This window comes from Carassius gibelio, chromosome B25 (genome assembly GCF_023724105.1).
Source record: "Carassius gibelio isolate Cgi1373 ecotype wild population from Czech Republic chromosome B25, carGib1.2-hapl.c, whole genome shotgun sequence".
In the NCBI taxonomy this organism is placed as follows: Eukaryota; Metazoa; Chordata; class Actinopteri; order Cypriniformes; family Cyprinidae; genus Carassius; species Carassius gibelio.
This window is the reverse complement of record NC_068420.1, coordinates 9,055,816-9,079,930: the sequence shown is the minus strand read 5'-3', so window position 1 is coordinate 9,079,930 and position 24,115 is coordinate 9,055,816. Positions and strand designations below refer to the sequence as shown.

Genomic DNA, 24,115 nt, shown 5'->3' with positions numbered 1-24,115 from the left:
AGGTCAAATATTTATATGCGATTAATTTCGATTAATTAATTACAAAGCCTCTAATTAATTAGATTATTTTTTTTAATCAAGTCCTGGCCCTAATAATAATATATATAAAGTGAAAAAGTCTAGCACCTGCTGTCCTTTCAAATAAAAATACAAAATACATTATTGTTTTGGACTGCTGTTACTTGTAAACAGTACTTGTTCTGTGCATATTTCTCTCCTGATTCAGACAAAAAGTTTAAAATGTTTTAATGAAGCATTTGTTTCTTAAAAACATGCAGCTTTTTGTTTTGTAAAATGTTAATTGATGGACTGGAGTCATGTGGATTACTTTATGTGGATTATTGTGATGTTTTAATAAGCTGTTGGGAGTCTCATTCTGACGGCACCCATATGTAACCCCTCTCACCCGGGTCCTCTCACATACACACTGCTAAATTCCTCCAAATCTGTTTGCATGACGAGACAAACTCACCCACATCTTGGATAGCCTGAGGGTGAATATTTTAAGGTTTGTTTTTATTTTTGTGTGAACTTTAATGGTAAACTGAATGACCAGACATAATTTACAAACCATAGTTTTTGATTAAATTACTAAAATAAATAAATACATTTAAAGCTGCGGTAGGGAACTTTTGACGCTCTAGCGGTAAATAAACAGAACTGCTTGCGTCTTGCGGAAGAACGTTGTAGCCGGAGCTACTTCTCTCTGTTTATGTCTATGAAGAATCACAAAGGTACTGGGTTACTCCGCCGCGGTACCCCCGAAGCAATCTAAAATAGTCCGTATATAAACACTTATTATAGGTGTACACTAGTGATTCAGGACAAGCTAAAAACACGGTTTGGAAAATGGATTCATGGTGTACTCGCTTATTATGTTCATTTTTCTACATTTTGAACACAAACAAAGTTACGGACCGCAGCTCTGATTGGTTGTTTTTTACCGGGAGCACATGACTTTCTGCAAATGGCAATAGGACCACTGGGAGGAGCCAGAGGAGCTTGATTTTTTTCACAGATTATCTGTCTCATATTTTACTGTCAGGACATAATGACAGGTTTAATAAATATGTAAAAAATATTTTTTTGCAAAAGTTCCCTACAGCACCTTTAAGTGTAAGATTTTATTTTCTGTGGCAATATGACGTTGTCAAACTGTTGTTATAGAAAAACTAATTATCTGGCAAAACTACTTTTAACTACTGTACAGTCACAGCTCCAATAGTCAATATTTTGAGTAAGTTGAGTTTGGTGTTGGCAAAGCTAATTAGCTGCTAAGCCAAATGCTCCTGCAAGGTACTCATGATGAAGTTAAACTGTAATCATGCTCCTTTTTTGAAAAACTAATTTAACTAAAATCAACTAATAAATAGCTAACTACATTACAACTGTGCTCAAAAAAAAAAAAAAAAGAAAAAAAAGAAAATAGACACATTAAAACCAGCTTATTACAGGAAAATAAGCACCATTTTAGAGGTAAGCTACTGGCCCTTTTCTGAAAAATATAGTTGTTAGTTGCGGTGACTCGCAACATGTATTGAAAGCAACCATATTTGTGGCACAAGTCTATCAAAGTGGCCATCCGTTCTAGGCTTGTCAATAGAGCAGCAAGCTTTCCTGACATTAATTGTTACTAGTGCAACACATTTTCAAAGTTGTGCATGTCTCCCTGAGAGAAGTGCATTAAATCCCCTTCATAAGAGCACAGAAAGTGGTCAATTATCCACTACAGACAAATTTAACACAGGTAATTTAGTGTCACGCTTTTTTTCACGACTCTTATCTGCTATGACAGTGATGCCTGAGGCGAAAACAGACTTGAAAGCAAAGTGTACAGGGGCATTATGAGGGAAAGGAAAAATCTCTAAAAAGAATCTCTTCTTCTTTTTTTTTTTTCTTCTTTAAGGTGAAAAAGTTTTTGCTGTAGGGAATAAGCTTTCCAGTTTCCAGATATCTACCAGTGAAAACTTTAGACATACCTGCACTTTTTTTCCACTGTTATCATCTCCAGAGTTAAGAATCCTAGTCATGAAGTCATCAAAACTACTAAATTATAGGAATCATGTAAAATTATTAAATAAATGCTCTGGGATGCTGATGTTACTTTACTATCCATTCCAACCTTATTAAAAATATTTAAATAAATAAAAATAATAAATACAATTTAATCAACGATCACAAACAAATGAATATAAACATGATAAAAAGCAATAATTAAAAATATTAATTTGCACAAAGGATCATCAACATTTTCTGTTAAGCAGTTTTTAAGCAATGTATATTGTGAGAAGTGCTATATATATATATATATATATATATATATATATATATATATATATATATATATATATATATATATATATATATATATATATAATATATATATATATATATATATATATATATATATATATATATAATATAATAATATAATATATATAACTTAAGGTGATGTGACAAAGTTCTTAAAATAATGCTCCAGTAGTCTTATGAACATGCATGAGATCAAAAGTCACATCTCATGTGATCACATCCAAACCTGTCTAATAATCTACAAATGGAAACATGGCCCAGAATTTTTTTTTTTTTTTTTTTTTTTTAATACAACCGGCAGGACCATAAATCAAAAAATGACACACAATATCCAGATGGTCCACTGACAAGAAAAACAAACGGCGGAGTTAATGATCAATGTAAACAGGTTCCAGTTTGATAGGAAGATGTACCACACAAAGCATCCAGCAAAATCTAATCAACTTAAAAGGGAATGACGCTCATTATAAACACAGCTTCTGAGCGATGTTTTATTCATAACACTCAGATGCTTTTCAATTCCATCATATTTTATCCGTTTCGGACAGTATTAGGTTTCTCCTGAGGAGTTAGAGGTTAAAATTAATGATGGTCTGGCGTCTTTCTTCAAATTATGCTTCTGTTGGAATTGCATGTGTTTCACATGCATGGTTTTAATGAATAAAACACCTGTTTTTATGAAGGACTTGACGCACTGTTTTGAACAGAAAGAACTGAAAAAAATGCATGAGCAATATTCATATTTAATGACGAAATTTAAACTGTAAACATGTTAGGTTCAACTGGAGACAAGCATGAACTCAGCATCTTGTTTGCACTGACCTCTTGAAGGGGATTGTATCATGAGGAACCAAGCATTCCTTCATCTTTAGATTACATACTGCATAAATTTCAGAGCTCATAAATTACGTTTAAAAAAAAAAAAAAAACTTTACTGCAAAAACCTTTTCTTTTTTTTAAAGAAAGAAAAAGAATGCATCAATACACGGCTTCTCAAATTTAAAAGTCAAAAACAGCTATTTGGTTTTCAGAAACATGACCTGTCAACTGTGGTGCTCAAACAGGCCACACAAGATCAGTTTCAACGGTGCCATTAAAAAAATTGGGGTTGGTAAGATTTATTTATAAAAAAAAAAATTATAGGATAGAAGTCTCTTATGCTCACCATGGTTGAAAAAATAAACTTATATATATATATATATATATATATATATATATATATATATATATATATATATATATATATATATATATATATATATATATATATATATATATATATATATATATAGTACAGACCAAAAGTTTGGACACACTTCAAAGAGTTTTCTTTATTTTCATGACTATGAAAATTGTAGATTCACACTGAAGGCATCAAAACTATGAATTAACTTGTGGAATTATATATCGAATTATATACATAACAAAAAAGTGTGAAACAACAGAAAATGTCATATTCTAGGTTCTTCAAAGTAGCCACCTTTTGCTTTGATTACTGCTTTGCACACTCTTGGCATTCTCTTGATGAGCTTCAAGAGGTAGTCACCTGAAATGGTCTTCCAACAGTCTTGAAGGAGTTCCCCGAGAGATGCTTAGCACCTGTTGGCCCTTTTGCCTTCTGTCTGTGGTCCAGCTTACCCCTAAACCATCTGGATTGGGTTCAGGTCCAGTGACTGTGGAGGCCAGGTCATCTGGCACAGCACCCCATCACTCTCCTTCTTGGTCAAATAGCCCTCGACGCCTTCAGTGTGACTCTACAATTTCCATAGTCATGAAAACAAAACAATATCTAACAAACTAGTGAAGCAGTTTTACCAATTTGTAGAAATTTTTAAAGAGACATTTAATCTCTTACTGGCTTTTTTAGGCAAGCTCTACATAAAACAAACAAAAAAATTGATTTGAAGCGTCAAAAAGGTTTGTTGCACCCCATTATAAAATGATTTGTCTTTGCATCATTGCGTCATGTCTGTACACATAAAGGAGGAATCCCAGTTAGAAGGCTAAATCGCATATATGGGATCGTTCCTAGCCTCCTTACAGCACAGAAATATTTGACATTTTGGAACCAGTTCTAAGGAACATACAGTTTTTTGAGGTTAAAATAATTTCTTTTGATGACATTCGAATGGCATGACAATTGGAGATTAGATTGGACAGAAATCTAAGATACAGATAACACCAATGCAAACTAAATAAACTTAATCTCGCAATGTTGATTGTTTACATTAACAATTTGAAAACAAATATAGAAATAATAATTGTCATGGTTTAATGTGATCTGAGCTTTGCGATAATTATTTAATTACAACTGATAGCATGGCTTATTGTAAAATTATTATACTTTTTTTGGTCAGAACAAAACTGGCAGATGTGTTACTTATTCAGATGACATTTTCCTGTGAAACTTCTTTTTGGCATAGTTCCCAGACTTATATCCATCACTGACTGACTGCCCATGCATACACCTCAAAACATTCGATTTATCTGTGCTGAAGAGCCTCATGTAAACGCATGTAAAGTAGATAATTCCGCAAATAACTGCAATTGCAGGTTTCAAAACAGAGATGGTGTCAAAGACGCAAAACTTATGGACCGCAGCTTTAGCTAAAGTTTGTATAGTTATAGAGTATATAAAGTTATAGATTTTGGCATTTTAAAAATCGAACCATCCTTCCTCGTGTCCCTGTGCAGTGTGGTGTAAAATCGGAGCTCCCTATAGCTATTTAGAGAAAGCCACCTGCTAGCTGAACGTATGCGATAATATAGTAATCACTATCACAGCCCTGAGAGCTCCTGGAGGGTCATTCTGTGGGGAAGAGAGAGTAATGCCACGCTCGCTAACGTCTTCCTGCTTCGTCTGCGGTGGCTAGAGCCGAGCCGCAGACAGCCCTGCAGAGAGACACAATTAATAAATGCAGTGGTGTGTGCCGTGCTCGGCATCTGCAGCATACCAATGAAGACCTGCCCACCTCTCCCAGCTCAGGTACGTTGCCCACCCTGCCAGGATCTAATTAGACCATCTCTTTGTAAATGGGAATGAGATTACAGGACAGGACAGCATGCCGTTTGCCGCAGGTTGCTGGAGGTCACTACTAAGTCATTACCTAGCCCTAGATTGAGCCCCGAATGACACGGGAAGAATGAAAATAGAGTCATTACCCATACTGCCTTTATTCAGAGAAACACACCGCACTCACCCTTCCTGGTTATTATTCTGTTGTTGCAGCAGAACTGTTTACTAACTTACATTCAGTGCATTCGATTTTCTGTGTTTAGAAACTTCACTGCGGTTGATTTAACTTCTATGCAGTGTTTGCAGTGTATACACACACACACATACACACACACACACACATATGCTTATTATGTTAACTAACAGTATTCTTTCAGTTTAAAGACTGTTAAATTATACAAAATATAGTTATTTTATTGTTGTTGTTTGAATTTCATAAAAAACAGAAATAAAAAAATCACATTGCAATATTGTTATTATTATTTTGGTTGCACTTTATTTTACAGTCCGTGTACTAACATGTACTTATAGTGTACTTACAGTGTATTTATCTAAGAAAGTTCTTGTAATACAAGGTAAGTATGTGGGGTAGGGTTAGGTTTAGGGGTAGGTTCAGGGTTAGTACCTAGTTATTACATAGTTATTGTAATTACTATAATAAGTACATAGTATGTACATGAGGAACAGGACTGTAAAATAACGTGCTACCATTATTTTCATATAATTAATATAATAGTAGTTACTTGGTATATACACTCACTATTTTTAGTTACATTATTAAGCAATTGTTACTTTACTAAATAACATTTTTAAAAAACAGCAACATAATTTGAATAATTTGAAAAGGCTTTCAGTTGAACGAATACTTTGTTCTTAAAGTAACAAGTTAGTGAAGTAATTATTTCTTAAGTTAAATTAATAAAGTGAGTGTATATATATATATATATATATATATATATATATATATATATATATATAAAGTCTAACAGTCTTTCAGCTGAAAGCATAAGGTTTCTTAATATAATAATGTTTTTTATATTGTAGATTATTAGCAAAACAGGTATTAATATGTGTGTGTGTTTGTGTGTGTGCGCGCACGCTTTATAATTACATAATAACAGCAATGCTAATAATAATAATACACTTTAGATCGCTTTAATTGGCTTTCATCTGAAAAACAAACATGAAAAGTTTATTAATAACAATATCTTGTAGCTACATAAACCAATGAGTATATGCACACATTTCATTGCTACTACTTGCTGCTATAGGACGCTTATGATTGATATATTAGTAACAGTTTTTGTTGAATGGATTGCAGGCCGATGCTGCAAGTTACACTTAATAACACCCTGTAGCCATGATTATACTCATAGCATTGCTACATTCATAAAACAAACAAACATTTCTGGAAATACGATAATATTGCAAATTATCAAACTTCTGTCTGACAGACTGGAGATGAAACTGCACATTTATTCCACGATGGCAGAATTCCCTTTAAGCTAAAAGTGTCAGTATCTAATTGCAGGCTTCTGTTGGCTCCTGAATTTGAACATGGACTGACATGAGTTAGTCTTTGTAGCTTCTCTCTAAACCAAAGGTTGTGTGGATCCAGCTGAGCAGAGATGATGGAGCTCATTATACAAAACATTCTGGGGAGAATCTGGTTGAAATCTGGCTCAAAGGCTCAGATTGGCTTTTGTCAAACAAACTTCTTCACCAAACCCCTATGTCAGCCTAAATTGAATAAGATTTGTTCACCAGAGGTTATCGTAAGCTATTTTATTATTTTTCTTTTATGTATAACCATATGTATATAAATACATATACACTACCGTTTGAAAGTTTAGAATCCGTAAGATTAGATAATTTTTTAAAATATAAATAAATATATATATATATATATATATATATATATATATAGAGAGAGAGAGAGAGAGAGAGAGAGAGAGAGAGAGAGAGAGAGAGAGAGAGAGAGAGAGAGAGAGAGAGAGAGAGGTATATTATGCTCACCAAGGCTACATTCATTTGATAAAGAACACAGTAAAAACAGTGATATTGTGAAATAATATTACAATAACATGCTGGAAACAGTTGTCCTATTTAATTTCATTTAATCTTTACATTTTAACTTCATTTCATTTGTATGCCCCCTTTTTTCTCCAGGATCCTTTGATGAATATAAAGTTAAATATAAAGAACTGCATTCACTCAAAATATAAATATTTTGTAACAACAAAGTCTCATTTTTTTATTATTATTATTAATTTAACATATCCTTGCTGAATAAAAAAGTAAAAACATACCACAAACTTTTTTTTTAAACCATTATTTTCAATTGTAATAATAATTCATAATATTACTGAATTTTTTTTTATCCAATAAATGCAGCCTTGATAAGCATATGTTTGATGTCTCTTTTAAACATATTAATATCTTACTGCTCCCAAACTTTTAAATGGTAGTGTATATATAAAAACCTTATATACAGTGCCTTGGCGAAAGTGTTCATATCCCTTCATTTTTGTTTTCATGTTTTGTTATATTGCTGCCTTACGTTCAATTGCTCTAAAGTACTTTTTTCCAACATCAATCTACACTCTATACACCATCATTGCACAGCAAAAAGACAGGTTTTTAACATCTTTGCAAATTTATTAAAAATAAAAAACTTAAATGATTCCATTGCATAAGTATTCAAACCATTATCTGGAACAGTTGATATTTAGTTTAAGAGCATTCATATGGCTCATAGATGTAAGTACACTTCAAGTGAAGTTAACCTGTGGCAAATTCAACTGAATGGTTATGATTTGGAACGGCACACGCATCTTAATGAAAGGTCTAACAGCTGATAATGCATTTCAGAGCAAAGACCTGAGGTCAAAAGAACTGCCCGTAGAGCTCAGAAACAGATCTGCATCAAGCCACACATCTGGGCAAGAGTTCAGAAAAAGAAATCTGCTTCACTTAAGATATGGAAGATGTTTGAAACAACTAGAACTCTTCCTAGAGCTGGCCTGCTGGCCATATTGAGCATCTGATGGAGAAGGACTTTGTCTAGACTGGTGATCAAGAACCTGATGGTCACTCTAGTTGAGCTCCATGATCACTTTTGCAAATGGGAGAAACCTACAGAAGGACAAACATCCCTGCAACACTCCACCGGTCTGGGCCAGATGCCATCCTCTGAGGGACTCGTCAGAGAAGAAGAAAAGCTCAATGCACTAAAATATTGAGATAGCCTTAAACCTGTAAGACACACTGTTGTAATACTACAACATCAGTTTTAGCTTGACTAAAATAAAGCTGCTCACGTCTCTCTCTCTCTCTCTCTCCAAAACCACATTTACACAACTTATAGGTCCTATTTTTCAGCCTTGCAATGCAATTGGATGCTAGATTTCAAAAATAGTCCTATTTACCTCTAACAACCTGCGAACTTCCCTTAAAGCTAAATCATCTTGCTTTCCTGGACTGGATAAATCTACATTCAAGTGAAATGCCTAAAATATTTCTGTGAATATTAATGTGTGGATCATGTAGATATTTAGGTTTTGTTGAATGCACTGATCGTTTTAGATTTTTTTGAGCTTGTGTCATGTCAGTGTTGTAATTTTGCAACGTTGGGTTAAAGGGGTAGCAAAATTTGCCTGTGCCCCTTGCACATTACACAGATGAATTGTACTTCTGTTCCGTGTGGGGAAAAAAAACATACAAATAAAAACATAGTTTTTTGATCATTCACAAGTTTTAAATGTATTTTTCTTTGTTACCATATTAAGATTCAATCAAGATTGTACGATTATCAATTGATAAGTTCAAGTTGAAGAACAAATTATATAACTTCAATAATTTGAAAGTATTTGTGTAGCAATATCTTAAACATGTTTTTTTATTGTTATGTTTTTATTGTTTTATTGTGTTAGCCTGCCATATTTTTTTACCTAATCATAATAATCCAACAGCAGTCTGATTGACATTAGTTGGAATGCACTATGAAAAAACATGATTTTTGAAAAGAGTTAAAGACTGAGATATGGGATATGGCTTTTTGCATATTAACTTTTAAAATATATACTGTGTATCACTTTAGAAACTAATAGCCATAAAAAACAAACATGATTACTGATTTTCACAATGTAAGATAATAAATATATAATTAAAGGTAAACTTTATATGCAGTGCTGTCTTACAATATCACGAGTTTCACTGGTAGAGCAGTTATATAGCAGAGTACTTCTGTCAGGAATCTACCAGCCTCTAGTTTACACTAAGAGCAATTCGTAAACAAACCCACAATGCCTCACCGCACAGACCAAAGCATGAGCTCATCACGCTGTTAGGATTATGCAAAAATCATTTACTCTTCAAGTGCATTTTTATGCAGGAAATAGATATTTGTATAGTTTATATCAGGGAGCTCAGGTTGGACTAGTAAATGTTCTGCAGGTGTGCATGACTTGTTTTGTTTCATGGACTACACACTAAATATTTCAGTATCACCCTTATGATAACCTAATATAAATTATAAATAACAGAAAAGATAAACAAAACAAAAAAAGCCTAATATAAGTAGCCATTACTGCCGTTACACTGTCCACCCTTGATTGTCAGAGTCTCCAGGACATCCTGTTTCAAGTAGCAAGGAACGAGGTGGGACTTCCTGTCGCTACACATTCTCCCGTTCCTACAGATATCTGCATCTTCTTCATCCTCTTCGCTGGAAGTGTTACCGTTCACCTCTGTGTCCAGTTCGTTGGCATCAAACGGGTCACTGAAGGATGAGTATTCAATCTCCTCCATGCATGGCGGCTCATCGTCCTCGAAACAACTGCGGAAATAAACACAATGGTGTTACAATTTAACAAACTAACACAACAATCCAAAACATTTTGTTAAATGTAAGCTATTATTAATACGATCAATACAGCTGAAATAATATATAAATATTAAATATTTTGTATGTTTAAATAATAAAATAAATATAACATGAAAAATAATTAAAAATTAAAAAAACTTGAATCATACAAAAACAGAAATCAAAGAGATTTCTTTATTTAGACATAAAAAAAAACGTATGCAAAATTGCAAGAAAAAGAAAAATGAAAACAAAATATAAAAAATATAAACAAAAAACAAAAAAATAAAATGAAAAAAGCACAGAAAATGTTAACGTAAAATATAAATCAAAAAAGCTAAAAACATGAAAAAGTACATAAAATGACTAAAAAACTGAAGAAAAAAACGGAAAAATATAAAATGAAAAGCTAAAAAATAGGCACATACTACTAAAAATCGAATGAAAATTTTAAATAAATGTTAATTCAAAATATTAATCAAAACAGCTGTATAGAGTAATACAACACTGCAGCATTATGGGAAGAAAATACACCATAACAATGCATTGATGAACTTTCTTTGAACTTTACAATGATTTTTTTGGGAATAATCATTTGTTTAATTTAAAATGTATACTGCAGCAGTTAAACACAGATGTGTGCACTGAAAAATTGAATAGAAATGACAAAAGCACATACTACTAAAAATAAAATGTTAATACCAAATATTAATCAAAACAGTTGTATAGAGTAATATAACACTGCAGCATTATGGGAAGAAAAAAAAAACTATTAAGTGCTCTGTAAGTCATCACTTTATCACTGTGGAGAGAAATTAATTTGAAACATATCGCTCTGTCTCCGCTGCTGGATCCGCTGAAGGACGTGATGACCTTGAGTTTCCTGAGCGTTTTGATTGACAGTAAACATAAAGCCCAGTCACACTAATCAGATCAAAATGACAGAAATCCACCAATCCGATTCGCTCGTCCTCACCACCAGTGTGTGTGTGTGTGTGTGTGTGTGTGTGTGTGTGCACGTGTGAGTCTGCTTATCATTTTCTTTGCCCTGGGTGGAAATTAAAGGGAAAAAATAACATCTGGTGTGCCACAATGTGAAGAACCACATTGTATTTTCCCTCTTCATTATATAGGAAAGATGAGATGATGCTCTGGGTGAAAGACGGAGCGTGTGGGAGCGGCCTCATGAGACGCAGGAGACATGTCCCTTTCACAAACAAATCACGTCCTCTTGACTCGCAAAATGAACCAATTTGTTATGCGGTTGTCAGTGCGGCAACAGGTGCAAGTTACTCGTCTATTATTCTGGCTCTTACTGGGTGTCCAAATTCAGTGCAGGACACATAACAAGCAAGAATATTAGTGTCTGTTTTGTGGTCGGAGCACCTGTCATTTGTAAGGGGAGATGATCTGCATATATAGACCGTGTGACTAAAGTTATTACAGCCTTTTGAGTATTTGAACAGCTCTTTTAAAAGGACATTAAATATATTTATGGAGTCATCAAACGTTTTGAAAACCTTGTTGAAACATCAAGAAAGAGATTAGAAATTGTTTTTTTAAAAAGCAAAAAAAAAAGGAAAGGAAAGTAAAGCAAAACGAAGTAAATCAAAGCAAAGCAAAGCAAAGCAACAACATCAAATGTGGACAAAAAACAAAACAAAACACAAAACAAAAAGAAAATACAAAAATAAAACAAATAGTCTAAAAACTAAACAAAAGAGAATAAAAATAAGAAAATGAAAAGGATCAGAACAATTAATCAGGAATAAAAAAGAAATAAATATATAAATATGGGAAAAAAAAAACAACACCCACCAAAATATATATCTTATGGCCACATTTGATGTTGCTTTACTTATATAATACAAGAAGAAAAGACACCATAACATTGCATTGATGAAATTTCTTTGAACTTTACGATGATGTTTTTGGGAATAATCATTTGTTTAAAGGGGGGGTGAAATGCTCGTTTTCACTCAATATCCTGTTAATCTTGAGTACCTATAGAGTAGTACTGCATCCTTCATAACTCCAGAAAGTCTTAAGTTTTATTATATTCATAAGAGAAAGATAGTCTGTACCGATTTTTCCCGGAAAAACACGACCGGCTGGAGGCGTGACGTGTGGGCGGAGCTAAAGAATCACGAGTGCGAGTAGGCTTTTGCGTTGAGACATTACCGTGAGGGAAATACCATCATCCAAAACAAACCATGGCTTACAGTCAGATTCAGCGTATATTTATGATCCAGAATCAGATCCAGAGGCTGAAACTGAACGAGAGCAGCAGCAGCAACGACTCGCTCGGAGCGGGGCTCGAACCCGGGTCTCCGGCATGGGACGGGACGCACTAACAAGGAGAGAGATATTTTAAGCAGTTTTACTCACCACCTGTGGTTCCAACACATGATCGTGACCCTTTTTTGTTGGGATTGCATCATCCTAAAGAAATAAACGATACGCAAATCCGTCGTCAAACTGGGCCATGTGAACAAGTATCTTCGAAATGCAGGGAACAGACAAAAACACTTGCACAACTCCGTTGATGCTCTGTAAAAATAAACTCCATCCACTGGTCCCTTAATGCTGTTTTTTTTTTTTTTTTGGTAATCTGTGCAGGGTTGTCTTGCCCTGGCAACCAAAAACACACTTCTTTTGTGACTTTTCGCGACGCTCTCGCTCTGATCAGTGAATCGCTCTGATCAGTGAATGTCTGTGCTCTGCTCTACGGGAGCGCGCGCTCTTCCGGCAGAAGTGCCTTAGGACCCACATAAGGAAATTCCGCTCCATATAATGTCACACAGAGCCATACTCGAAAAAAACTTTCCGAAATTTATGACAAACCGGAAGGAGTATTTTGGGAACAAAAATACTTCTTCAAACGTACAACTTAATTTTTGAAACTTTGTCCAAGTTTAGCATGGGAATCCAACTCGTTAACAGTGTAAAAAACTCAGTATGCATGAAATAGCATTTCACCCCCCCTTTAATTTAAAATGTATACTGCAGCAGTGAAACACAGATGTGTGCACTGAGCCTGACATTACTTTCATACTTTGCCGAAAACCACATAATCAGAGTGAAACTTTAAATATGTTTGGACAAAACGATAAAAAGGCAAAAAAAAAAAAAAAAAAAAAAAAAAAAAAAAAAAAAAAAAAAAATAAGTATACAAATTATACACAGATGATTTCAGTCTAAAATGATTATAGTGTACAGTAAATATTAATAATAATTTGTGATGTTAAAAAGATATTTGGAAGCGATTTTTCATTTAACAGCAGTCATGTGAGCTTTGGTGACCTACTGTTTACTGCTTGCAGCTGCTCACCAATGATGCGGGTTTCTGACTTGATAGGCTTGATTCTCTGAAAGCAAAGACTTTGTGTACTTACACAGGTCTGCTTTCAATTACTTTAAGTGGCCGCTGAGAGCGAGAGCTGTTCATTTCTGTGCCGCTCAGCCAGGGTGATCCATGCGTCTTTGTGCCAGTCAGCATGTTGTCTTTTCAGCACTTAGTCATAAAAACACAACTCAAAAGATCAAAAGATGACAGGCAAGGCAGATTGGGAGATATATGGGGCTAGTTGTCACACTTTTTATGATGGCCGGGCTAGTTTGTTTGGTGTGTTCCACTTGTCAGCTCTCGTCGGGCTCACAACGGCAACAGTTTTCCGGATTCAAGAGTGAGAGCTCTGATTGGTTGTACAGTTTAGCGAACGAATCAGAGCAGAGAATTAAAGCAAAAGTGATGAAAATAAGCAAGCATGTGATGAAGGCGGTGCTGTGGGTTCCAGCGCCGCTTTTTGATCCGACGCTCCTTACGTGAGGTGAAAACACCGTCGGGGTTTAGGCCTTTAGGGAAGATGAATTCAGTTTTCATAAAGGCATACCTTTAAATAATAGTTATCCCAAAATATTTAATTGTCATTTACACACATGTATATTTTGAAGAATGTTGGTAACAAGCCAAACAGTGAAGGTAGGATTTTCATAATATTTTTTTTTTCCATTCTATGGAAGTCAATGGGTACCGTGATTTGATTGGTTAATAACATTCTTTAAAATATCTTATTTTGTGTTCAACAGAAGAAACTTGTTTTGAAAAACTTGAGCGTGAGGAAACGATGAAAGAGTTTGAATCCCAATGTGCCCAGTAGAAAATGGACTTGTTTCCTTCATTTAAAACCAGTGCTAGTATTATGTATACTGTATTACTATTTTGAATTAGCTTTTATTTAATTTAAGTTTAATTTTAGCTAGGCTTTTTTTAAGTTTGAATTTGTCATCTATTTCAACTATAATATTTCTAAACTATAACTTTATAACATTTCAAGAAAAAAAAAAAAAAAAAAAACACTTCTGTGACAACATGCCCCAATAGCAGGCACTGTATGGAGTAAATTGTCCCAATGGGAACCTGCCATTGAAGTCAACATGAACATGGCATTAACAACCAATTTTAATTCTATAAAGTGAAATTTCTCAAAATTAGCTAACTAGTTTACACACAATATTTTGTGATGTGAAAACTACCCTGGTCGCCTAGACAGAGAAAGAGTGAAATGGAAAAAGAATGAAATCTATAATTCAATTCCCTAAAGTCAATGGTGTCTTAGGGGAAACTGAGTGTCCAGTTTGGCTTATTTGATGCAGGTTTCCAGAACACAATCACCTGCCATTTCAATTACTCCAAGATCACTTGCAATTCACTGTACGGATGGAAGACAATCAATGACTATCAGGAGGATTATGCTGCTGTGGCTGGAGCCTGAACATGGGGACTCGGGGGATAGATAAACAGACAGTCACAGAGTTTGCGGTTGACCACTCCGCATAGTCGTGAATGGAAATCCTATTAGCTATAGCACTTGCTTTTATAAATTCTCCCGGTGTCTACCAGCAGGAACTGAAGCATGCTGAAAAGCCAGGCATAGACGCCTTCATTTCACAATCCTCAAAAGCAGAAGAGGAGACCAAACAAGGGTTTTCTTGATTGGTAGAAATAAAAGATTTGATATACTGTAGTCATAATCTAACAACAACAATACAGAGCATCAGAAATGTCACCCAGAACAATTATGTAAACTAAGCTGAAAAAATGAGACATTCAGAAATCACCACAGTTATGTCCAAAATATGGCTTCATACATACAATATGTCCACCCATATTGTTATATCAAAAACATATTAAATAGTCAGCATTATGGTGTAGCATTGTGTTAATTTATAATAAAAAAGAAGAGCCTCTTTAAATACACTATATATATATATATATATATATATATATATATATATATATATGTGTGTGTGTGTGTGTGTGTGTGCGTGTGTGTAAAAGTCTTAATTCATATATTAAGTGGTAAGTATTATTTTTTTAAAGGGCAAGAAACTTTAATATTATAAATAAAGAATTTTAAAAAAGTCTACAGTATGTTACACGATATTCGGTGATCAATACAGTGTGATGCTCTTTAACAGCTATATTTAACCATTTAAGGTGTGATGTAACATCCAACCCACTATTGGACCACTAACCTTTGACCCCTACCCATAATTCTTTATGACTGCCCGTTTATATGTCACTATGTTTCATTAGACGCCATAAATTCAGCATGGCTGACAGAAGTGTTGATGTCTGCAACAGTTTAATCTTCTATTGCAAAAAAACAGCAGTGTAACGATCACAAAATTCAATTTCAGCAACAAAAATAGGTTTAATATTTTAAAATTCCTTTCCTGGGAAATATAAAGCTTATGATATAAAACGTTTCCACAGTTTGCCTTAAGCATTCGCTTGATGTAAAGATAAAAATGTCCTGCCCTAAGTTTCTTTCCCTCCTCCGGTGTGTTTACCACGCAGAAATATCATCCGTCTTATGTTTCGCTATAGGGTTGAACTCGCGAGTCTGGGAGTCGTCTCTTAGACACGAGAAGCAACTCGACAAATCCGCTATTTTGGTTTAATGATCTACAGAAGTCTCTGTTGGCTTGGCTAAATTGGTACGCGTGTTTATGAAACACTAGCGTGTTCTCCATTTGTCATCTCGCCAGCGCCAGCAGAAAGAGTTTGAATTCCACTTTAGGTAGTTGCTAAGTAAATATATCATTCATTCAAGTATTATGCAAATATTTACAAGGCCTGTGCCACATCTCGATGAATATGAGAACAGACGTGTGGCAAATACTTTTGTTCCCCTTTGGTACACAAAACAAAATGATACAAAAACTGACCCTGCGATCTACATACATTGTCAATGCAGACATCTGATTGCATTATTATTCAGACAGGCAGTATATGTCTGCTGAGAGGAGGATTTTTCAAACAAGCACTGGTGGAAATCCTGTGGGGGACAGGACTCTATCTGAGTGTTGTTCCCCTAAAAATATGATTAAAACCATGCTGTGTATTGTAAATAACCATGTTTTATACTTTTAATAATTGTGTAAGTGGTAAGACAACACAAATGGGGCAACATTTTTATTTTAAATCTTAAGTTTAGAAAGATTTTGAGTCTCCCCATCCCTTACTTCACAGTGCTTTGGTCCAAATGCCTGCTTTACTCTTTTACATCACCTACACACACACACACACACACCTCCGGTGAGAGAGAACACATGCAGTCAATAGTTGATGAACTCCAGGAAGTAAGGCTGTCAAGGCTGTTATTCATCTAAACATTGGATGATGTGATTATTTTCTCTACAGATGATGCCAGTGTATTTTTTGATGAGTCGCAATGTTAGCAATAATAACGTTATCTGCTTGACGGAAAGGATTGCCAGGTTATTACAACAAAACCCGACCAATTGCTACTCAAAACTAGCCCAAAACTAGTCTAAAACTAACTGCATTTTGAGGGGTTCCCTGGTAAAAATCGTGTTCTGGGGGCTAAAAAAATAAATAGTTATTGGGGTCGCTTCAACCCGTGGACATGAAAAACAACCGGCAACAACAGTAGCCCAGTTCCACGGGAAAACCACAGACTTGGCAACACTGTGGCGAATAGTAATGTCTACAACGGACACAAGCGCTGTTACGGCATGACCACAACAGCTTGACTTAGTCTAGGTTGGCACGGCCTTGATCCCTGCTGCACTAATAGTAGTAAGGCTTTCCCCGTGTATACATATCCTTACAAGAACAATGTTAGTTGTATTATTTGTGTCTCCTTCACCCCCACCCCCCTGCTGTTAGACAAGAGATGCCCCTGCAAACAAGCAAAGGTTTTCTAACAATTTGTTGTGGGTTATATTCTGCAAAAAGCGTACTATGCTTATCATTACCTTGACTAACCTCACGGAGTTAGTCACGTGTGCCTTAGCATTTATGCTGTTTTCAGCATGTTTTATGTTTACAATTCAAAGCCAGTGGCAGATCTTGTCAAGGGTGATCAATAGACCAAAAACTGTGACTTATACATAATTAGGGAAACTAATGATGAAAAACAACAGGGTTGAAAAAATGGGGACAAATATTTTAGAGGTGCTTTATGTATATATACACATTTTATTTTACTCTTTTACTCATTATTATCTTACTTTTTTTTATAATAATAAAATAAAAAAGTCATACAAATTTTAATTAATTACTAAGCATGGAAATTAAATCAATGAATGCATGAATTAATGAAGCATGGATAAGATTTTTTTTTTTTTTTCATAAACAATTACTAATAAATACAGCACAGTGAATTTATTTGGTCACAAATATAGTGAGATTTTATAGACTGTTTTATAGTTTCATATATTTTTAACTATAATTTATTTATTTGACGGCAAAGCTCATTGTTTTAGCAGCCATTAAGTCTTCATTGTAACATGCTAGCATTCTAACATGCTGATAAGTTTTAAAATTATTATTATTATTATCAATGTTGAAAACAGTTGTACTGCATAATATACTGTATATAGAGAGAGAGAGAGGTGTGTGTGTGTGTGTGTGTGTCCTAAAACAGGTTTTTGTAAATCAACCACAAATATTTTGGTTTACATAAGTCATTTGCTCATTTAGTCTCCCATGGCTTATCTATTGTGTTTGTACAATAGCAGTAAAACCTTTTGTCAGTTTTGTAATTATAGATGCAGTCTCAATCGGATTATCAATGTCATGCAATCGACAAATTCCAACGCAATCAGAATCAACAATCAAACACAATGGAAGTATGAGAGACGAGGGCCAATCTCTTCCCTCCATCACCTCCTGACCGAAAACAATCCATGGGTCATTAGAATTCTCCCCTCGCGGCTTTGATAAAGAGTCTTAGCAGCTTGAATTTTAAAAGCCTAATTTATCAGTGTGAGAAAAAAAAAAAAAAAAAAAAAAAAAAAAAAAACAACGCTTCAGTTGGAGCTGGAAAATATGTTTTAAACATTTATGCACTATTTAAATCAAAAGGCAATGAAACAAACCGGCCCACTCATTCATACATGAAGCTCAAGACACATTCAAATCACTATATTCACGCACAGAGCTTTGTGCCATCAAGTTGATTTGACCAAATTCGGTTTTAGCAAGTTCAGTTTGTGTATACTCCAACCAAACTTTGACACCACCATCGACAGTTTGTTATATGCTGTCACACGGACATTATATTACATAATATAGCCAAAATAATATATCCAAATATTTATTTAGAAAACTAAATAAATAATATAATTGTTAGTAGTTACTGTAGAAACCTTAATATATACATGTAAATCCAATTAATGTATAAATGTAAAAGCAAATACATAAAAAATAAAAAATAAAACTATTACTTATGTCCTCAATGTTTGTTCAAAATTGCTCAACTTTATAAGAATAATCAGGTGCATTAAGTTTGTCTGCACATTGTGACAAATACTTAAAAATAATCTTGCCTTATAATGCAGTTTATAAGGAGTCTAAGGAGGCAGCAAGATGCTTCATGTTAATGACGCTACTGATATTTTACCTATTTCAAACGCAGAACCATGATTTAATTACTCTTAAGAAAGGAGTTAAGTATATCTGGAGAGAGGTGTGCTGAGGAAGCACACGGCATGTAATTGCTTCTCAAATCCTCTGGTGAAGACCTGGTCAAAAAATAAATATATAAATAAAATATCATCAACTACTTACAGTGGATTACAGTTTGACATCCATGAACTACTGATGAGGTGGCAGTAAGTACAGATAAGACTGGAAATAGCACTTAATACTTTTCACTGACATGAAAATGATTTTTGCAGAATTACAACATAAAAAAAAAAAAAAAAAAAAAAAAATATGAAATGTACTATACTAATAAATAATATACTACATAGTATTATATTGTAATATATTTACTCTAACAATATACATTATATATACTATATTATGATATTCTATAATAAATACATTAACTATAATTATATAAAAAGTTAACATTAATTTTATAATTTATTAAATTATAATTTATTTAACATTTTATAATTTACAGTTATTTTATCATTGTTATTGTTATTATTTACCATTATTATTATTAATATTACTATTATTAGTAGTAGTATTAATAATAATAATAATATTATTATCCATATTTAAAAAAAAAATAATAATAGTTGTTGTTATAATCATAAAAAATAATAGGTGTTGTTATAAACAATTAAACAAGCCTAAAAACTAAAGAAAATAAAGATATAAACCTGTGCAATGTAGCAAAAGTAATTAATGTAGTAAAATATAATTTACTCTACTTATAAATATGCATTGATTTCAAGAAAATGCCATACCATAAATAAATAAAATACCATAAATCTTCTACCTTTAACAAAATGTCTGGCTCTTCAAAAAGCTATGGAAAAAATAAAAAAAACTGGAGTCCAAAGTTGCGGAAATAATTTCATTTGCAGATTAGAAGGTTCAAGCTGCGTGCTGCATGTAGGGCGAGGGAGTGTGCGTGTCTGTGTGACGGCAGGGGACAGCGATTCAATCAGCTCTCTCCTGGGAGACGTCCATCGCTGCACAAGGATACACAGCTCTTGTTTACAGTGTGTGCTCTCACAAACTATTCCAGACACCTCATAAGAGATCTGCCAGCAAATATCTCCTAGAAGGCATTAAAATCAACGCCACTCAGAAGCTGTTTGCAGCCCACTTTTCAAGCTCTTATCTTCTCCTCCGTCCTCAGCCTCTGTGTCTGAACGCATGCTAGTAAAAGATGTGCAGAGGCAGTCTGATTTTACAACACATCCTGCTATCAAGCCTGTTCATGCGAGGACTGTAACACAGGGAACAGCAGCTCTGAATTTTAAGTACGCTTATAATGATTCTTTTGGAGAGTCAGTCCAATTGTTCGTTAATAATTAAACGTGAAACTGAAACACTGAGCAATATGAAGTTCTGGCAAACTTTCAGAGTGTGCAAAACAGTCTGTGCATCTTTTCCCACGGTTCGGTAATTTTTGTGGAATATTTAGAAATGGATTCAGATGATGTCATCTGCACTGAAATGTAGATTTATCACAAACCTAGAATTAGCAACAATGCAATGAGAAATCAACACCTCCTGGTCTCGTATGCAAAATTATGTGAGAATATTTTCATACTTTCTTGATAGATACAATTACGAAAATGTACCACAATAAAAGTAACATTTAGAATGAATATAATAAAAAGAATGATTAAAAACAAATGCAATTAATAGTCTCTGAACAAAACAAAAAATGAATTGACTCAATTTAATACAGTAAGTGTAAATTATTATGTATACAAATTAAACTGCAAGTCACACACACACACACACACACACACGTAACACATTAATATACTGACCAAAGAAAAAAAAAGAATACTTTGTAAAAATGATTGAGCAACAATTTGTTAGCGTAAGATATATTATCAAATGAGCAAAAACAGTAAACAAATAAAAAATCATATTCAGAAAAAGTTTGTTTACAAAGTTTTGTGGTAGTTATATAAAAACAAACAAACAAACAAATAAAGTGTATAATCACATACAAAACCGTTCTTATGTACAAAGATTTTGGGTAATAAAATGAAATAAAATAAAAAAATAGAATAAAATAAAATATTTATTAACAAATATTTCAAACGACACTGCTAAGGCTTAGAAAATTTAAGAGGGATACACCAAAAATAAAGATATATATATATCAAATAAAGTGGAAACTGGTTGGAATAAGGTAATAAATCTAACATTTTAAACTCAAAAACCTGCTCTCCCTCAGACAAATAACAAAAGGATGAAGTCTGCCTGGGAAAGCAGGGTGATGCATGCCTATTTCTCTCTAAAGACTTCTTAAATGGTCTAAATAAATTGAAATGAAGTGAACTAACTGGCACGTTCAACCTTCCTCAGTTTCCAGAAGGGCGACCATCATTTCAGAGTGGATTAACAAGTTAATGTAGCTTGTGGTAACTTTTGATGGAATAAGTTTCACAAGTCAGCTCAATTCTCATTGTTGGAGAGGCTGGAGGTGCTGGGTGAATCTGAGGACAACTGCAAATAGATGAAATGGGCCAATTGGCATATAAATTCAATTGGAAATATTTAGAATTGTAATAATCAATTAGAACTATTATTGTTTGGAGATTATTTGTTGTTCTTGTCCGTCTGTTTGTTTGTTTACACTTCTAAAGGTCTCCTTTGTGTCTCACAATCCAACACGTTTCATGGTTGACTAAGCTTTCAACTTCGAGGCTTTGGCGAAGTGCTCTGATGTGGGGGAAGAAAAGAAATCAGGCACGGGAAGAATTACAGAGCGAGCCAGAACACACCGTAGGGACTCGTTTACAAACTGCATAATAAAATAAAATAAAAAAACGAACAAATGTGTCAAGCTGAATTGTAAGATGTCATGAAAGGTGTGGAGACGTTGAAAGGTGTTTTTGTGAGAGCTTGTTATCTTCTGAGGGTCGGTGTTTGGCCATTTTTAGTTTATTAGATAAGAAAACACTTACTGTTAAATGATGTCATCAGAAAGCGGTTCTAAATAAACTAAAATTGATGTCAGATACAAGAATTAAAAGATTTCATTTCAATGCACGGGCATATCGCGGAATCTATAAATATATATATATAAAAAGTCATGCTTTTATTATTAAAAAATAAATTCTCTTTTTAGAGCCAAAAAATATATAAAATACTGACCTTTTGACACAAGATATAATAAACCTGAATATGAAGAATGCTAGAGTATTCTTGTGAGCCGTCTGGTTTTATTTGACATCTGGCAGGTACTGAGTGTTCTGTCGGGCTACTTTTCATTTGGAAGTGCATAGCCAAAAGTGCTGGCCAGGAAAATAGCATCCATCTGAATGTGAATTCGCTTTCCTCACACAGGAGTCACAAACAAAAAGGGCTTGCTGGCAGCTCTTGAAGAGCTCGCTTCTCTTTTGTGTCTGGGGCTTGAGGGGAATTAACCATCCGCATGACTTTGTCTGCGATGAATTTGGATGTGTGGCATCAGGAGAGGAGAGGAGAGGAGAGGAGAGGAGGAGAGCAGGAGAGGAGAGATGAGGAGAGGATAGGAGAGGAGAGGATGAGAGCAGGAGAGGAGAGGAGAGGAGAGGAGAGGAGAGGAGAGGAGAGGAGAGGAGAGGAGAGCAGGAGAGGAGAGGAGGAGAGGAGAGGAAAGGAAAGATGAGGATAGGAGAGGAGGAGAGCGGGAGAGGAGAGGAAAGGAAAGGAAAGATGAGGAGAGGAGAGGAGGAGAGCAGGAGAGGAGAGGAGAGGAGGAGAGCAGGAGAGGAGAGATGAGGAGAGGAGAGGAGAGGAGAGGAAAGGAAAGATGAGGAGAGGAGAGGAGAGGAGAGGAAAGGAAAGATGAGGAGAGGAGAGGAGAGGAGGAGAGCGGGAGAGAAGAGGAGTAGAGCAGGAGAGGAGAGATGAAGAGAGCAGGAGAGGAGAGATGAGAAGAGGAGAGGAGAGGAGAGCGGGAGAGGAGAGGAGAGGAGAGGAGAAGAGAGATGAGGAGAGATGAGGAGAGGAGAGATGAGGAGAGATGAGGAGAGATGAGGAGAGATGAGGAGAGATGAGGAGAGGAGAGACGGGGAGAGATTAGGAGAGTTGAGGAGAGATGAGGACAGTTGAGAAGAGATGAGAAGAGGAGAGATGAGGAGAGGAGAGATGAGGAGAGATGACGAGAGGAGAGAGGAGAGATGAGAGGAGAGGAGAGGAGAGGAGAGAGGAGAGATGAGGAGAGAAGAGGAGAGATAAGGAGAAGAGAGATGAGAAGAGAAGTGGAGAGATGAGGAGAGGAGAGGAGAGATGGGAGGAGAGGAGAGATGAGGAGAGGAGAGATGAGAAGAGATGATGAGAGGAGAGGAGAAAAGAGATGAGGAGAGGAGAGATGAGGAGAGATGAGGGTTGTGAGTTTGAGTCTCGGCCGGCAGGAATTGTAAGTGAGGGAAGTGCATGTACAGCGCTCTCTCCACCCTCAATACCATGACTTAGGTGCCCCTGAGCAACACACCGAACCCCCAACTGCTCCCGGGTGCCGCAGCATAAATGGCTGCCTACTGCTGTGTGTTCGCGATGTGTGTGTGCACTTTGGATTGGTTAAAAGCAGAGCACGAATTCAGAGTATGGGTAACCATACTTGGCTGTATGTCACGTCACACCTTCACACTTTCAAGATGTTCTATTAGGGGGCAGTCCTTATCCGCTCATAATTATTTTCATGTTATTCGCCATAATTGATAAATGGCTGACATTAAAATGTTATACCATTTTGTCAAAAAAAAAAAAAGAATACACAAAAAAAACGTTTTTTTTTCCTAAACCCTAAGATAAAATAATATTCAAAAATCAGTCATTTAGCAATTACAGTATTACAAAATATACAGCAATGAATATATATATATATATATATATATATATATATATATATATATATATATATATAGTTGTGAGACCTGCTAAGTATATGTGGAGTTATATTTATTAATGTTTATAA

The 24,115-nt window shown here is 34.8% G+C and overlaps 1 protein-coding gene across 2 annotated transcripts in view; it reads right to left on the bottom strand.

Annotated features, from left to right (window-relative positions):
- Positions 1 to 7,966: 7,966 nt before the first annotated feature.
- Positions 7,967 to 24,115, bottom strand: part of LOC128014194 (cytosolic carboxypeptidase 4-like) — a 191,371-nt gene continuing 175,222 nt past the window's right edge. For both annotated transcript variants that reach the window (XM_052597556.1, XM_052597555.1), the window contains exon 24: positions 7,967 to 10,166. In XM_052597556.1, the coding sequence (XP_052453516.1) occupies positions 9,899 to 10,166 (268 nt within the window). In that variant the 3' untranslated portion in view covers positions 7,967 to 9,898. The remainder of the gene's footprint in view (positions 10,167 to 24,115) is intronic.